Raw genomic sequence first — 19,083 nt, forward strand, 5'->3', positions numbered from 1 at the left:
AAGACCAAAATTCTGAATGTGTGATCAATGACAATTTTAAGATTAAGTGACCATTTGGGATTACATTCATCAATACTAATGGTATCTTATTTAAAAGTTTAATGAGAAAGCTATAATGCATATCACATTTCTCAGTAAGATACATTATTATTGAATTTCAGAGAGAGGCTATTATGAAAAATGAAATAAAAGCAGGAAAAGCCCATTGTTTAAAATGGATTTTCTAAGTGTATTGAACACATGAACTGGACTGCAGGTATGTGCTTAGAGGATTATTCTTTAGGTAATTCCATCTTGTTTTATTTGCAGTCCATATGAAAAAAGTGTCTTTAAGTTAGACCTGAAATTATTCACTATAGAACATGAGGATATCTGCATCAGATAAGACATACACAGCATTTTCAGTAAAATGTTTTAACATAACAGGACAGTCAGACCCATGAAGTGATTTGGCTCCTCAGAAGTCATTTATTCACAGTATTTGATGTGAGCCAGGTCTTGTATTTGAGAAATCAATATGAGCAGCAGTTGAAGGAGCAATGACTCATGCTCAGGGTAAAACCTGTCAAAACTGAAAGATGTAGAAAATATTCTTTTAGTCCATATTCTTTTGGTAGAGAAGGGAATTATTATTTCTTAGGAGCACAGAATAGAGACTTGTTAAAAACAGGTGGGTGCACCAGTTGAGTCTAGTTTGTGGTGAACTGTGACAGATCCCAATCCAAATTAAAGCTCTGCTCAGCTTTTCCAGCCTTTAACAGCTACTAACAAAGCCCCCAATTAGGACTCCCAACACTCCTTGCCCTGTTATTTATTCAGGCTGTCCTTGCTTGTCTTTGGTTTATAAAAACAGCCTCTTGGCTTTTTCCATTCAGCACTGTTGAGGAAGACTTATTATCACCTATTTTGATAAAAATATTACTACCCCATCTCCTAAAAACCCCCAAACAATATCACTGGCTTCCACTTGCACACTATTTCCAGTGGGATTGAAAAACAACAGAGAAAACCCCAACACCTTTTAAACACTGGGTTTTTCTGTCTATGGGCTGTAGGAGACAAACTCTTCACCCACAATGGACATTTCTGGGTCATTTCTGCACATTATCCATGCCCAGGACAGGGACAGGGAGGATGTGATTGTTGCCAGTTTCACAACAGAAGGTGGAATTTTTGCTTTATGGAATAAATTGTCCATAGATTAGGGGAACTGCTGACTTAAATAGTGCAACTATTCCCTGTTTCTACAGCATTAGCACAGTGGGATCCCAGTTCCCATGGATTACTATGGGATGTAGGAATACAACCATGTGAAAATCAGTTATGTTAAGACTGAGTTTCTAAGCTGTTGGGTCTCAGAAACTCAGCTGGACACCTCCTAGGTCCTCCTGAAATAACAGTATTCATACTTGATAGGAATGACAATACTATTGAAAAGAAATACTTTTTCTGTCAATAAACATTTTGTTTGAAAAGCTAAGTGCCTTCATTTTTACTGAACAACAGCAAAGTACAATCTTCTTTTTCAATACCAGTTTTGAACCAGAACCTGAAACATGAATTCTGATTTTTCAACTCTGGCAACTCTGAAAAGGGAAAAAAAGACATCTTCTACCTCAATTAGGATTATTTATTTTGCTTACTTCTAAACTTGAGGCTGAGCAGCAATTCTGTAAGTATAAATGGAACAGAAAAACTCAGTAAGTTACTTGAAAAGCAGCAGCAGCTTGTCTCATGTGGTTTATTAGGAAAAGTGATCTATTTGTTTTAACTGCTGCACTAGGCTGAATTTGCATTTATGAATCAACACATCCCTTATGAAAAACAGGAAATGGATGCATAAGGACTGGTATGTGACAAGTGACTGTTATCTTATTAGATTTAAAGAAACAGTGGGAACACCCAAATAGTACTCTGGGTTCCTATGTTTTTAGTTTTTCTTTTTTAGAGGAAGAAATTGTGACAGTTCCAGCTCTATCCTGTAGGCCATCACAGTAACACCTTGGCAGAGAGCATCCCCAACCTCCCACCACAAACACACCAGTAATTTTTAAACAGTATTGCAGGTAGATGCAGATCCTCCATATACAGCTCTGCTACTTCTAATAAGTGGTGAGGCAGTGACCTGTCTGAGGGACTGAATGCAAGCACTTAAAGGAATAAAACTCAGCAGGAAGGAAAGGGGAAGTCTTCCAAAACAAACATCAATGTCCATGAGTCTCACCATAAACAGACTCTGTTTTCCCCACCATCCATTTATGGGGACTGGTGGCTATTATGTTTTGCCACATAATTTAGATAAAATCCTGGATAGAAGTGGGACACTGTGAATTCACATGAATACCCATTCCTAAGGGACAATTCATGACAGTAGGTGGTGTCATAAAATTCATTTTGCCAGATTTTACTACAAAGCACATCATCTCCTCAGGCAAGCACCTTGGCTTTTTGTATCTTTTAAATGCCTTGCTTATCTGTGGAGCTCTACAAAGTAAAGTCAAATATATGAAAAAGAAGAGCACCATGCCAAGATATCCTACAGCCCTAGCTATTATATTACCAGACTCTGTCCATCTAAAACTTCAACTCAAAATAAAACAACAGCCTTGAAAAGGCAAAAAATTTGAGCAGCTCAATTCCATGAATTGCTCAATATCTGACCTTTTAAGCACCCAGTCTTGTCACACCTAAGAGAGGAATAAAATATATCACAAAAACTATTTGCAAGAAATAAGCTCAGATTTTGGGGGTGGATCTCTCTAAAAATCCCTTAATTTTTTTTTTCCTGCTGCCCTAAAGCTGATAAAAATTGGTCTTTCATGCTCTTGACAAGAGATAAAGATGAATGGGAAAGTCATGTCAGGATCAGACTTTTATTTACGATCTTGTAAGTTCAGGACTGTGCACACGCATGATTTGCTTCTGGACTCATCTCAAAATGAACAAATGAGAGATGAAAGATTACCCTGAGGACCTGCAGAAATACACATGAAAAACAAGTTTATCTAAAGAAGCATGCATTTCTGGAGGAAAAAGGTGATAGCATGAATTTTGTATCAGATCTTTACTTCATAGAGAGTGCTACATAAAATATTGTTGGCCAGATTGCTGCTGGTTTAAAAAGTCTTTTGTTATTTCTTTGTATGAAATAATCTTGTTGAGAAAATGCTGTTTCCATGTGCTAGGTGACAGATTTCATTTCATCTTCGTTATGTGTGTTTCCAAGCCTTGGCTGGTACTGCAGATAATGCTCCTCACAGCCAGACTTCCACAAACACTGGATAAACTATCCTGAAAACACCTGCACATGTAAAAACCAGTGGTGTGATCAAAAAGAAGACATAGTGCAAGGTATTTATTTGCCTTTCAACTTTTTCAGAACAAAAATCCACAAATCAGTTTCACTGACCAGGAGGTTTACTGGCAGCTGAGCATTTAGTTCCCACCTGCTTGGAGGAAAGATCATCTTCTAATGCAGAACACATAATCATAATTTAAGACTTCAGTGAGTTCTTCCCCTCATGGACTCTCCTAATTTGCAGACAAATTCCTGAAGATCCTTTCAGTGCACTTGACTAAGTCAGTGTCAGAGGCAATCTCTGAAAGCTTGATGAGAATGTCACTTGTTTGTCCTTCATTTGCTGTAGACTGTGGTCAGTATTCCCTGTAATTATCCTCTAAAAATAGATATTACAGCAGCAAAGTGGTGACAGGAATCAGCACACAGCAGAATTAACTTGGGGGTTCTTTGCTTCTAACATTGCGTTGGAATCTTGTCTTTAATGCATTAAACTGAAGGTATTCAGATAAACTTTTCAACTATTTCCACTTGAGGAGTGACATTTAGAGCTAAAATTATTTTTCTCCTTCATTTCTGAAGAGGATTGGGTTATTCTTCATCCTGATCTTACCATATGAAGTGTTAAAATCTATTTCTTTTAAGCTAAACATATTGTTTTATTAAAATTCTCTAGCTAAAAGATTATACTTTGAAGTCCCAATGCAGGAAAATATTTCTTTTTTTAGAGAGTATATAAATGCTCATGCCTCTGAACTAGAGCTGAACTTCAATCTGTTTTTAATCACATTTCTGAACCAAGAGCTAAAAAAAAATCACACATAATTATCTTGTATTGAAAACAGAAGATGATGCCCTATTAATAGAAAAGAGAATAAAGTACAAAAAATCCTGAAGCTTGGCATTCAGAAGGGCTTTGAAAGCAGGGAAAAGGAAATAACAGTTTGTTTGTAGGTAGGAAAAATCCACAAGGTTTTCATCACGTGAGGAAAGAGGGGAAATGATCTCATCTGCTTCTTCACTTGCTCTTCTGTGCCACATTGTGCCATGATATCTCAGCAAAAAAGCTATCACTAATATCTGCAATAAAGCTTATTTTCATTTCATGTGGAGTCCAGGGACAAGTGGCAACATTCTGCTGAGGGCTGTGATACCAAGTTAACACCAAAGTTTCCTAATGGCAAAAGAATTTCTTAGGACCTTAATTCGCACTCTTCTGTAAATTCACTGCCCCATTCTTTACCATTAATGCAAGAACAGAGCATCTGATTTCCATTTTCCTATCAAAACTATAAATCAGATTTTGGAAGTTGTGAATTAGACCACCAGAAGAGTGAGAAAAGTTTAAAATACCATTTTAACACAGTCCTTATTGAAAGCAGTAGTGAAATATTCTTTCCTCTTGAAATCTCTAATGGCTTAGATATGCTGTCTCCCAGAGTCACATTCTTTGCTCACACCTTGACAATCTTCAAAGGAAAATCAAAAAGATACAGTCCTGCAAAACTGTCCCCTCCCTGCATACAATAGGTACAATGGTTTCCCTGGAGCTGTGCTCCCACTGTCCCAGAAGAATCAGGATGGCCTGACATCCAGCCAGGATGTCTGAGCTCATTTCCCAAATTCATTTCTATTTCTGATCTGCTGTCTTCACAATGAGACTTTTTCAGTGAAGCTGACCAAATTCTGGTGAGCTACAGACAGAAATGTGGCTCATTGTACACTGAGCTGAGCCATGGGAGCTTTGGCAGTGTCAGAAACCTTGGAGAATTGATGAAAAGCAATCCAGGAGTGTGGCAAATGATAAGTACAGCAGCAAAGCAGACACAGAAAGGACCTCTACAATCACCACAGCCTTGAGTTCCAGCAGGAAACACCAGCCAGTCCCAGGGCTCGTGTCCTGTGACTGCTGGGAAGGAGCAGGAGGGAGCCTGATCCACAAATCAGTGCTCAACACCTCCAATTCCTTAGCAAAAGGATTTTCTTCCATAATATTTTCATTGAGCTATACCAAACCAGCTGCTATGCCACAGGAAAGGGTTTTCATCCTTGTATTAAGCATAATTTAAATGATCCATTCAATTATTACTTTTGTATTCAAAGATGGCTTATTTTCATGCAGATTTATGTTTAGTTCTGCAGAGAGGATATTCTTAATTGTGCTGAAACAACTGCAAATTTAATTAAAGTTTGCCATTCCAAGCATAAAATAGATTAAAGAAAATGCTGACAACAGTAAAATAAATATTCAGCTATTTAATTTAACTCAACATTTATTTTTAATCCAAACATCAAAATAACCTTGTTTCTAATTACAATTTCATGACAAAATGTCTTGAAGAAGTATTTGTCTCTATTTCCCTCCAATCTGCTCAGCTGAAACACACTAGCTTGTTTATAAAAATGTTGATTAATAAATCTGTTCCAGCTGTATTACTGTATGTTACAAGGAACACAGATTGATGTATGCAAACAACAATTATAATTTTAAAAACCCAAAGTCTTGACAGTCTTAGCAGAAATGTCATCAAATACATTGCAGGACAATTACACACCTAAATCTTCACAAAGAAGGAAAAATAAGAGGCAAACATAGCTAGTAAGGTCCAGAGATCTGTGGCAATTTATAGCAGATGGAGAGATCAACTAAATACTTATAATAAGTCACTTGTGCTTCCTTGAACTGGGTATTATTAGGCTCAACCATGTGCTGTAATTTTGACAATAAGCAAACCCTCAGATTCATAAAAAGTTCTATTCAACAGAGATATAAAGAAAGAATCAGGCCTGGTTCTACTGAAACCAAGTGGAAACTCTCCAATAAGTTATACTGATTATTAATTTTAATTTTATAATCAATGAATTTAATAATTTATAGTTAGCAGCTTTGGGGAAAAGGTAGACAGGTAGAATTCCTCTCATCCAGATGCAGTAAATCTGGCTCTGATTGAGGAAAAAAATAAAATTCCTAAACCACAAGAATAATGAATATTAACTTAACCCTTGGTGTAATTCAGAAGCATTAGTCAAGAAGAAATATACAGGCTTTCCATGGCCTTTCATGCCTTTTCTCCAGCAGATTTGGAGGGAACAAAAGTGCCTTACCAGTGTAACAAATATCCCAAGAGTCAGAAAATTTGGTGAAAAAAGACTTTCCCCAGTTATTCACAATAATGTATTTTTGCAGCATCTGAATATGAATGTGAATTTGCAATGTACAAATGAATTTTGGTTCTTCTTCCTTCCACCTCAAGCAACACATTGAGGAGCTAAGGTGTTATTTACATCTGAGTGACAACATCCAGCTGTTGTGAGTTTAGGACCACACCACCACTTGTAGCAGACACAACAATCACAGGATGTTTCTGGTTTGAAAGCCTTGAGCACAACTGGAGCAGTCCAAGCAACACAAGCCCCACCCAAAGCCACCCAGGACTACCAGCACAAACTGCTTGCCAGCCCCTGTTCACTTCTCATTTTAATTATTTCTTGTCAATACAGCCAAGCAAAGAAAACCTCTAGATGGAAAATAGAAATGCTGCAAACCTCTTCCTTCTATGTATCTTCACTGGAAAGGGACAGAAAAGTTTCTTTTTGCAACAAAGCCAAGACTGAAATACAGAAAGAGGGTTATTGCAAACTGATAGAATCAGCCTACACTGAGAGCTCTGCATGTCAATGGAGCATCTTCAATAAAGTGTGAAGTGTCATGTTTTCCTTATTTATCTATATCAGTGATATATGTTGGTACCAAGACAATCTCAAACAAAGGGAAAAAAAAACCAAAAAACATCCAAACCCAAAAATTCAATAGAACAAATGAGAAGTTTAAGTCAGTGTGAGGGATTATTAAACTCCTTCACAAAATAAGAAGTAGTCAGTAAGGGAAGTAGCAAGAAGCCAGTATTTATTTCTCAGACAGGAATAAAACTGGAACCGTTCACCAAAGAAACAGTGAACTGAATAACAGCAGCTCTTTCCTACTGATATGTGCATATTGTAAGGAAAGCTTGATCTGGAATCCAGCAGAAGTGGTAGATGAAAACCCCTTTGGATGTAATACCAAGTTAACAAATCACTTTATATTAACACTGTTAGTACAAACAAAACAACCCAAACTTGTTCAAATAACCACTGAGTTCATCAACCCAGAACTATCCTTTCATGAAGAGCAGTTCATATTTTAACAGCACTTTTTATACAAGCACCAATATACACAGAGGAAATCCATGAAGTTATTTTTTTTTTCTTTTCTAAAATAAATCTTGCAACACAGAAAGGAAACTCTGCATGGTATTATTGATCAAAACTCTTTTTGACACTGTAGTAGCTTCCAAAATCTCTCAATGCCATAAGAAACAAAGAATGCACTGCATTATACAGGCTTCCAGACTATCACACTTCAGACTCCTGAAGCCAACAATAAAAATTCATGAATCAGCCTAGAATTTTTTTTTTTTTTGGTACAGTCCATAAATGACTAATGAAGCTGTTTAAAACAGAAGGAATATCAAAAGATAGGATTTTCACATAAACAGGTAGCAACAGAGCAGTTTAAAGGTTAGAAAACTCTACTGCCAAAAGCAGCATGGCACTTCAGAGGAGCCATGGCAATTCACCTACCTGAGAACCAGGGAACACCTCCACACATCTAAATCTAAATACAAACTTCCCATCTTTGAATCAGAAGGTTTTGGAAAGAGAAATCAAGTGCACAAGTCATATCATGTGGAATTGCAAATGAAACACATAAAACAAGGAGGTTTTTGGAGTTTGGATTTAGAAGCTCTTTGATTTGAAGGGCTGGCTTACCTGTTTGACATCATATGCCATAAGAACAAATCTTAAGTCTGGTGAAACAGAGTATCTTGATGCTTTGAAGGTTACCTGTAATGAAGTAACAGTAAAAGTGAGTTTGCAATAGCAATGTAATAAGATGCCCTTTCCTGAATTTTCCTACAGCTCATTTAAGAACTTCCCATTCATAAGACAGATTTGGTTTAGAAAACCAATGTACTTTTCACAAAAGAAGGAGTCACTAAATAATTCATCTAATTAGCTGGTATCAGTACAATGGCAACAGAACAATCTTGCTTTAACACTAAATACCAATTAAGAGACTGATGAGGTTTTTTTTCCATCACTACAAGTACTAAGTTCAAGGATAACCAATTCTTTCCCAGAGGATGAAGGAACACATTTGGTTGGAATGATTAAAAGGGAGATGCATCACTAGGTTAGCCTTAAAGATAATATGCAGGAAAAAGAATTGGTGTGCACTATGTCTCTACTCCTAGTGTTCTGACACCACACATAACAAACATTTTGCAAAACAACTTCAACCAAATCAAAATTCTTTCTTAAAATAAAGAAAATTCTTAGCAGAGGGCAAAGTGAAACACAAGGCAGCATTATAAAACTAATAATGCTTTACATCCACTCAAGACTACATGACACCCAATTGAATTCAAGATTGTAATTTCATCAAGGAGCAATGTTGATGTCAGAAATAATTTAATGAATCTAATGCATGAGAAAGATAAGAATGCGCTTCAAAGGGCACTGAAGGAAATAATTTTAAATTAATCTCAAGACATCTATTTGCAGAATGAAAGAAAAAGAAAGAAATGAAAAATGCAGATAAGAATAGAATAACGTAGGACAGCAAAAAAATAACAGAATCACAAAGCCATAAAAGGAAAACAAATAAAAAACAGCTATGTAGAACAAGATCTATCCACTATTTTATTTCTTAAGCATCTTGTTCTGCTTAGCCTAATCCCACTGCTAAACTAATGAATTCAACAGGGGTTTAAAGGTACACAAGTAGGAAGTCACAAACTATTACATTCAGAGTAGCTAAGTTGCTGTACCTGGGAAAAAAGCTTCCAATAAACTGAAAAGATGCTATATTTTGATATACAGATTAAACTCAGATTCCTAGGTAATATAGTTAGAATCAAGTTATCCAAAAGCATTAAAGGAAAAATATTTTTGAAGATAAACTGTTTGATTCAGCAGCATAACAGAATCAAAAGTCAGAAGATAAATCTGCAATCTTGAGAAAGAAGGAGAAAAAAAAAAAGACAACACACCTTAAACCATCCTCCTGTATCTACAAAGCACCCAGAACAGTTTTCTACTGTGCCCAAATTTGCTTTTATGAGTTAATAACCTTTAAGCATGTTAATCTATGAGTAACAGTCCCTCTTCCTGGCACTTCAGTGAAAATATTTTCAGATGTGAAATTTGTCTTTCTTCTAACAGTTTATTAATTATTGCCCCACTACCTCAGCATTCAGCACTATATAACCCAGGCAACTTTCCAAATTCATTCCCAGGGAGTGCAGTTCCTACCATTTCACACATTTAGGAAGAATTTGCAGTCCCTGATTCTGCCACCACAAGGTAATGAGGCTCCTCCTGCAAACACCCAAGCAGCTCAGCTCCAAGCTGTTGGCAGTTCCAGGCAATACCAGCAAGAGCTGCTTGCATATTCAAGTACAGGGTGTTGTGGATTTGGGATTTAAAGTCTTTTGAATTACACTTGTTTATTCAGCTTGCACTCACTTGCCACATTTTATTTGCCTCCAGACACATGGCATACATTCAATGCCAAAAACTGTATGGTAATGGGTTTGGGCAAAATAGTTTTCTTTTTGTTAGCATAATGGCACAATTCTTGGTGAAAGGAGTACAAAGCTGTTTCATACTTTTTAATGTAACACCTCAGAAATAAGAAACTGAAAATTAAACCAGCAGAAATCATGTACTAATTCCAAAACTGATAGGAACACTGATTTTTTTAAATTATCATAAAAACATAATTAGCCCATTTATTTAAGTTGGATTTACAATCAAGCCTTTAATGAAATAGGGGTTTAATTCTAGTAGAATTGCAGAAAGATTTAAGTGACTTAGAGTGATTACAATTTCCTTAAAATTCTGGTTGTTTTTGGTAAAGACAAGCCTGATTTTGGCTTGTGAGAAACTGCCTACTTATATGCCCAAAAGAACCCCTTATACATTAAGGACAGGAAATTAAAACAATCACCTGACTCATCCCTGCTGCCTAACATGGCGAGTAAACTCACAATGTGTGCCACTAAAAAGACAGAATATTTTTTTCCCCTAAAACCATGCCTAAGGGATTTCATCAACCAACAGCTGCCTGAGTCCATGGCTGAGGGGATTAGATCAGCTGGAAAAGGATTTAAAATGAAGTTTCAGTCCCTGCTGTAGGAGATGAGATGTGTGCCACACAAACTTCTGGGAGATCATCTATTGGACTCTCAGTCCCTACAGGATTAGATTCCTTTATTCATTAAAAAGAAGCTTGTGAGGACTCTGACCCCAAGGGTTTGTTCTCCTCTCAGGAGAACAGATTTTTGAGTTTAAAAGGAAGTGCTGGGGAAATACCACATTGGAAATACACAGGGAATTAAAAACCCTCAGGTGTCTTGTTATCCAGAATCTGGAGGATGGTTGTTACACAGGTCTCCATATCCACAATTTCTCAAGCTTCTTGCTTTGTCAGGAGCTGTTTAGCCTTCTTAAGACAGACCTAAATGTTGCCCCGTGTGATTATAACCCTATGGATTTGTTGTGCTTGATCTCTAAGAAATGCAATTTTGGACAAATAAGCTCTGAAACTGGGGGAAACAGAGTTGCCTAATTAGGCAGGGTCCAGGGATGCAGAAGCAGGGCTGGTTTCCCTCTGCATCAGAATCAGCTAGTTAGGGACTGGGGTAATGCAACACTGAGCACTCCATGCACACCCTAATCCCATTCCAAACCCAACAGAGGACAGGCAGAACACATGGAAAAAGGGAAGGGAATTTTCTTATATCCCTTTACCCAGCCTCATCAAGAGCTGAAATCCCTATGAAAACCCTCAGCTCTATGCAACAGAAAATACTTGGACTGGAGAAATTGCTGTAATCCTCAAATTGGTTACAATCCACACCATAGTATAATTCTGAGACAAAATAAATGTGGGGTTTTTAACACTTGTGCACTGTCTTCCCTGCTTTTAATTCACATATCTGCCATCCTTTTTTCCTATATTGCTGCATTTGACATAATTTCTCTTTTTCATACATAAATGATCCTATATCTGATCTTTCATTCCTCCCTCGACCAAACCCCCACTGACTGTAAAATCCTGTCTAGCCATAGGAAACATTGCATTTCCAGGTTTCTTTGAATACCTCACCCGATAAGAGTTTTAGCTGTTCTCTTGAACAGTGATGCATGATGTGATGACCCCAATGGTCTCACTGCCATCATAGATTGTAACAGTAAAAGCCAAATCCCCGCAAAAAGAGAGAATTGGAACAGGCTTTTGTCCTTCAGCTTCCCAGCTCCCTTCTCTCATCCACCTTTCAAGAACTGCTAAAATACAATTTTGCATGGAAAGAAGAATTGGCTTTTTTCCATCTTTCTATATGGGTGCTTAAAAGGGAACACAGAATTCCAGTGAACTATATATTGTCAAGTTTGACTTCCAATGTCAGTGTTTCCTTTCATTTTCACTTTGCCTGTAATGTGTGTTTTCCTGTTTACAGAAATACCTGTTACAATTGTGTTTAAGAGAAATTTTAGGCTTGGTTTAGGCTCTGCATCCTCAGCAAGGGCCCCTAGGATCAGCTCTTTTATTTCTCCCTAATTCTGAGCTACTGATGTACTGGCAACTCTCTCATCTTTCATATACTATAAAATGTTTGGTTTACTGGTTTTGTGGATTTTAACTACTATGGCATTTAAATCAATGCCTTATTCATAATCTTTCAAAAACATGGTATAGAGCAAACTGATGAAGTTATGTGCTATACAGTCTAGCTCAGAGTTATAAAATTATTTTTGTAACATGTATACTCTACAGTATTGTTTTCCATAGTTTCAGTTGGATCGTTTTAAGTGAAATAATATATCACAGTTAAAACTGATTTAAACAAATGTTCACTGTTGTGGAGTTTACTTATTTGTCTGTTTTTGGTTTGTTTTTTTTTTTTTTCCTTTGGTTTTGCCCCTCCTGCTGTTTCAGTTTCTTGTGCTTCTATTTTCCCCAGAAACTTCCATCTTCCACATTCCTGTTATTCTTCTCCAGCTTTTATTTAGTGATCCCTTAACACATATTAAGGCTTTATTTTATTTTTTTATTGTTATTAATCCAGAATGAAATATTTTAAGACCTTCAGGAATGTTACTTTAGAGCTTGGTGGTAACCAAAGGGGAATTACACATCTCTCTATTGCACACCCACGTCTGTATCACAAATTTAACTTAATGGTGTAGCGGGGTCTCGGTGGATGGGAGTTCATCCAGCTCAACTTGTCTGATAGGCATTGGCCAAATGGCATAAAAGGAGTCAGGCAGGATGGAATTACAGGGGCTGCAAGAGGAGAAGGTATCTGGCATGTCACAGTTCCCTTGGGAGGTACCAGCAGTCAGGGGAACAATGGGATTCTGCTTCACTGCCACCAAAAGGGGAAGATGGACCATGAGAGAGTAGCAGAGAGGGGAGCCCAGGAAAAGAGCAAGGCTTGCAGCACTGAAAACAGGGAACCTCTGAGAAAGACAGGTTATAATTAGAAAAACGTGCTATAATTAGAATAATGAAAAATCTGGGTTTCCAAGGTTACACTTCTTAATGCGGTGCTTCTTGTGTCACCTGAGCATTTAACTGAGACCCAAAAAGGCAATGCCAGCTCTTGGAACTGTTAACCCTCAGGTTTCCTGTCCAGTTTAAAACAAAAATGTGTCTTAAAACAGGATCTCAGCTGACTTCTATGCCATGGATGGGTGGCTCTCAAAAACAGGAACCAAATTCCCCAAACCCACCAGGAAATGTAGGACACAAAACCAGACCAGACATGAACCAACCCTGAGCCTTGCACCACAGCCTCTCTGATAGACAATAACATCCAACCAGTCAACACAGAAGTTTTTCCCCTTGCATTTCCCAGGAACATTTACATAATTAACCCTTAAATATATCAAGGAACAATCTTACCAGGAGTATGATTTAGAGAAATCCCACACAGAGTTGCCATAACCTGAGAGTTTCACATTTTTATGGATAAAAACCAAAGGCCACCACCAAACCACAGTGACTGCAAACCCTTCCATCTGTCAGGCTTTCCCATCTCAATGCACAGTGGTGCACTGCAACAATAAACCCTTCCTCATAAAAACCCCTGCACTGAAAAGCTGTGCTGAGAGGGTTATTGGACAGTTAGAGGAGCATGGGAGAGTAGAGAGAATGTTACAATATTCATAATCACCTATTTACAACGTGTGGGTCATTAAAATGTCCAGTGTTGCAACAACTATTATTATTTATGTAGTTATATAATGTTATTTAATGTATTTACTATTATTCACCCTTTCATTAATCTCTTATGCAACGTTCTTAAAATATAAGCATGTAAACTACTCTTGCAATTAAATCTATGTTAATCAACAAAGGAACTGTAATTGCATTATGATGTTGCACTGACTTTCCTGTCAAAAGGGGAAGGGGGTGTGGTGATGGGGAGCACAAAACAAAACAAAAAAAGTACCAAAAGGAAGACAACAAGCAGGGCTTTTTATGAACAATGCTCTGTAAAACACCACAAAACAGTCCCTGCCAAAAGCTCTGCTCAGACTGAAGCTCTCATTCTCTGCTTTTGGCTGCAAGGTCTCCACAGGGCTGGCACAGCTGGGCTGCCACAGCCTGACTGTGACCCCTGAGCCAAGGCTGCTCCTGCTCTGTCACCCTTATGACACCAGAGCAGGCAGCAAGGTCCTTCCCTCTCCATCTTGGTGTAAAAGATGGTCCACAAACCCAACAGGCTCCAGGGTATGCTCCTGGCAAGCTCTGCAAACAGGTTTGAAACTCAGCAATAATTGTTTGCTGTGGATCACGATGCACTTTCCCTTTGAGCTTTAAAAGAGTTGTGGAAAGGCAAAGAAATCAAGGTAGGCAAGTCAGGAATTACTGGGTGTTAGAAGAGTCTGAAGTGTACAGCTGGAGGAAAGCTGGACTAAATACAGGACCCTATTCTAGAGCTCACAAACTGAAAACAATTCCACTTGTATTGCCTGGCTCTGAAAGCAAATCAACAGATTCAAAATATATCCCACCATCCCCACTCAAAAGATTGGAGGGATCCCAGAAGACTCATTTCTGACAGAGGATCCTGAGTGTTGGTTAGGGTCCATGCCTGGTATCTGAACACATGCACCACAAGAGCAGAGAAACTGAGGGCTAACAAAACTCTTATCACTTACATAATTACTGTAGCTTTTTTAAGAGGGAGAAACGAAGGCAGGTTTCTTTCAGAGAATTCAACACTTTTGCTAAGTTCCATACCAGAACACACAGTCCCTACACACATTTTCTATCCTCTCTGTGTTTGCTTTTTCCATTCTGTTTTGTGCTGTAGGGCTGTAAAACAGACTTGAGAAGCTGAGCTAGAATAAAGAGCCAGATGGACAACTCTCCCTGAGCTAAGGAATCCCTGTGGTTCTCCATGCTCTCCACCTTGTGGCTGGGCTGTGAACTGGTAACCTGCTCCTACTGACTTTATGGAACAGCTGATGGCAAAAGCATTAAATAAAATGCTTGCTAAACACTGAAATTTCTTAGCTAAATGTGGCATAATGCCACATTTGGATTTTGGAAGTGTAATGTGTAATAAAGTATTGATAAATGCTAACAATCTGGTAGGTTTTGTCACTGAGGATCATGGTGATAGGCAGCCCAGACAGATGATAGAGAACATATTGTAATCATGTATGGAGGCAGCATCTCAAACACCAGGATGCCACACAGTGATTAATGTCTAGGGCTTTTTCTGGCTCCTCTTAACAGGAGACTTGCCCAGCCTCCAGCTGTGAACATTTATATGCTGCTGGCTAAGGATATTAACTGTTTATTAGACAGCTGAAACAGGAGGCACTGCATGGGTACAGTCAGAAGAAAATGTGAATTAGAAAAAATCATTAAACAATAACACCCAGAGATGTTAGAAAATATTCTTCGTGCTTCACAAGCTACCCTTTTCACTTATGGCATTGTATTTGCTACCCATAATATTGCTTTACTGATAGTTTAGTTATATAAAGGCCAGACTCTTTCACTAATTGATTACAAAAAAGGATTCCATTCCAGAAGGACAAATGAAGTGCAAGAATTTATTCTACTTGTAAATAAAACCTGATTATAGTGGAAAAAAGTACTTTAATTTGGGAACTTGGTATACATATTTCCCCTGTGTAAGAGAAGTGGGCATCCTAGAATGACAAAACATTAACCTTTATTCTTTCCAGGTGCATGACTATTATTAATGGTACTTTTAAAGGTTGGGAGATTTTGTTATCTTTGTATATCTTAACACAGGGTTTCTTTAAAAAACTGCAACCTGCTTTTTTGATGATCCACCTACTTTGTGAGCACAGCAGATCCTTCCTAGGGATATCTGGCTTCTGCACAATAAGCAGCACAAAGCAGGATAAAAGATGTGTACTTTGCAGGAGAGTGGCAGTCTCTAGGATGCAAAAGAGCCAGTGATCTGTGCCCAGTGGATGATTGCTTCAGAGGATGAGCAATGAGGGGAAAAAAGAAAATCTCTGAGGTGCTGATTCAAGCAGAGCCCAATCAGGGTGACAAAGAGTCATTACTTGCCCCTTGCCTCTGAACAAGGGGTTTATCAGAGCAGTTCAATTTTCCAGGGACAATTATCAACATTACTAAGAAAACTCTGGCATTTCTGTTGCTGCTTGAGCAAAGGCAAACAGGAGAGCTAATGCAGACTGAAATCAGGTTAATAACTCCTATTAAAAGGTGACTCTTCCATGACTAAAACCCTTCCCTTTGATAGGGAAGTATGAAGGAACTTGCATTGCCACTGCCTATGTTGGATCTCTGCTGTATTTTTTATTAATCCAAGACATCTCTGCAGAGTCATTAAACCACCACCATTCTAATTATGCAGCGATGATTAAGCAGATATGACACTGAGCGAGGAAAATGTTTGATTAATGATCCAGGTGTCTAACTTTAGAAGATTACATTTAGCAGTGCAAATCTGGGGACAGTCAAGCTCACAAGAACAGGACAGCTTTTGATTTCTGTCTGCCTCAGTAATGTTATCCTGTTAGGATTGCTGGCAGCAGCCAGCACAGAACATTTCCCACTGTTCTCTTCCAAACACACACCAACAAACTTGCTGGGCCTTCTGCTCTGTTTTCAGCTTTTTATTATACTTCCTCCATATGAATACTAATTGCTGGAATTGACTTTTTTTAAATATAACACTCTCAGTTTTTGGCTGTGTAAAGAGAGGAGCTTGGCAGGAAAAAAAAATACACTTAAGTTTTTTTTTTTTCCACCCATAATTGCTAAATGGTTTCTTGAACATTATCTATTTTGCATCAGTTTCCTGCATTTCTATTTAGCAGTAGATATCTAGTGGCTAGAGCTCACTTGGTTTGAGTGAATTGAGGATAAATCAGTGCCACAGAAAGCCCAGAGAAGAACAACTCTGCAGAAAGAGGCAGTGTGAAGCAGCCTACAACTCTGCAGAAAGAGGCAGTGTGAAGCAGCCTGTTCTTCCTGGCAAGGCTGGTGGGTCGTGCTGGCATCACCCTCTACAGCACAGGCCAGACACTTCCAGCCAAAATTGCTCCAGTTCATCTGTGAGGATGCTCAAGCCTTGTCACTAAAGCCAGGTTTTCCATCAGGGATGGCCAAGCTGCTGCTGGTGCTCCAGCTTTGCACTGAAGGCTGAGCAGCCCGGAGGGCCAGGCAAGGGCTCACACACTCTTCAATAAACGGGCAACAGGCAAAGTGCTACTTTAGGGCTTGTACTTGACAGAAATTCACCCTTCCACCCACTTTTAATCGTGTCTGACAGCCTTTTCTGGGCTAAGAGGCACCCTGAGGCACAAACCAGCATATGGAAGGGTGCACTCACAGAAGGGATCACACACACTCTCCATTCCAATATAATTCTCTCCTCCATCCTCCTCCATCTTCACACTGACCTAAGAAATCAGCATCAAATTCTTTCTCCTGAAGTTCTACTCTCTTCTTTCATGTTTGAGGAGTTAGAAGTAAAGGTCACCTGAGGCTTTCTGCTTTGAAAAGAGGAATCTCTATCAGCAAAGGCCAGGAACAGACTAGGAATAAAATCAGCCTTTGCCAAAGAGCACTGATGAAAATGAATCATCCTTTTGAGTCTGCAGGTGTAAAAGATTTTATTAAATTAAAAGTACAGGGATTAACAATAACAGCCAGTGGTCTGCATGGAGTATTTATGAGGAAAGATTGACAAGCCACACAATTATGCTGCAAAACCCTGATAAACGGGAATCACAGGGTGGAATGTGAGTGGTATCCCTGAGAATAACAGTGGCAAGCAGAGCAAAAGGAAATTCAGACTAAAGTATTAAAATACTTCTTAGCAATTACTGCTAGTCAGAAACCATTCATGTAGATATCCTTTACTGGTCAAGAGGAATAATCCCCAATCATCTACTCTGCCATTAAAGCACAGAGAAATAACTAGACCAGAGATGAACATGGATATTTTTCTTTGCATATTTACTTCCCTTAAGGAAAATATTCTGTTGAATCTTGAAAAATAGCCCCCTTTTCTAACAGTGAAAATCTCTCAACATTTAAGTAGCATTCCCTTCTTTTATGAAATATTTTTTCTTAATAGACATCACACATGCCAAGCACATGATCCATCCTTCAGATGCTCTGAACAAAGCACAATCAGCAGCAAATCCTCCAACATTTTGGTTATTTACACATAGGTCAAATAAAACAACAAATAACTTCATTCAGAAATCATTCAGTGACAGAGAAATGGATAATATTTTTCATTTATATGTAATATAACCTAGGTTATGAACATATCTAACTTTTATATATGGTACTCTCTCCTTTTTACAAGAAAAAATGTTAGCAGACTTCCACTGAGAAAGAAGCAGATAATATACATTACTTACAAAAGTTGTGTTTTCCAGTAATAATGTGGTTGTATTTGTTTCTACATTCAGTTCAACAACGTGTCCATTCCTGGTTTTATACACCACTGCTGAATCTGAAATGACAAAGAAATAAGCAGTTAGCAAGCACACTGAGAATTTAATACATCTGTAGAGAGAACCAGCATGTTAAATTAATTAGAGTATTCTCATTACAACACACAAGACAAGTTTTGTTGATTTGTCTCATGAGCCTCAAAATTACCAGTTTATGCCCTATGGCATGCTCACCTCATTCAATACATCTATGTTTTGACCATACACTAAAGTAAAGTTTTCAAAAAACCAAAATAATTTGTTGGACATCATATTCACATCTCCTTAGAAGTGATTCCAACAAAATTTCTGCACTGGTCTGTATTTCTGGTGACTGGCAGGACAAAGTTATGACTATTTTAAGACAATCCATATTGTCTGCTCCATGCTGGGCCACAGAATACTGAATTTTCTTGTGAACTTAATGTTAGCAAAGGAGGGTTAAAGTTAAATAGGCTCACTTGCAAAACATTTAAAATACTGTGGGAGGAAGTCTGCAACTTTTTCCTTTTTTCATACACTTGATTTATCATTTCTTGTGAGAAAAATAATCTAACATACCTCAAGAAAAAAATAAAAAAGAAATCTGAAATAAATTGGGATTTCTATGAAAAATACTTTGAATTTACTCGTACCAAAACCTGCAAAATTACCAAGAAATACACAATTACTAAATCAGCCTTGAGTAAAAAAAAGTTCCAAAT

At 38.0% G+C, this 19,083-nt stretch overlaps 2 protein-coding genes across 3 annotated transcripts in view; both read right to left on the bottom strand.

The window, feature by feature from the left end:
- The window catches only part of DDX18 (DEAD-box helicase 18), a 701,862-nt gene that overhangs the window by 481,550 nt on the left and 201,229 nt on the right, over window positions 1-19,083 (bottom strand). The gene's annotated exons all lie outside the window — the stretch shown is intronic.
- DPP10 (dipeptidyl peptidase like 10) overlaps window positions 1-19,083 on the bottom strand; it is a 240,593-nt gene that overhangs the window by 103,759 nt on the left and 117,751 nt on the right. For both annotated transcript variants that reach the window (XM_033064168.2, XM_033064169.2), the window contains 2 exons: window positions 18,305-18,399; window positions 8,111-8,185 (listed from right to left, as the gene is read on the bottom strand). In XM_033064168.2, coding sequence (XP_032920059.1) covers window positions 8,111-8,185; window positions 18,305-18,399 — 170 coding nt within the window. The remainder of the gene's footprint in view (window positions 1-8,110; window positions 8,186-18,304; window positions 18,400-19,083) is intronic.

Source organism: Catharus ustulatus, chromosome 7, assembly GCF_009819885.2.
Source record: "Catharus ustulatus isolate bCatUst1 chromosome 7, bCatUst1.pri.v2, whole genome shotgun sequence".
Lineage (NCBI taxonomy): Eukaryota > Metazoa > Chordata > Aves > Passeriformes > Turdidae > Catharus > Catharus ustulatus.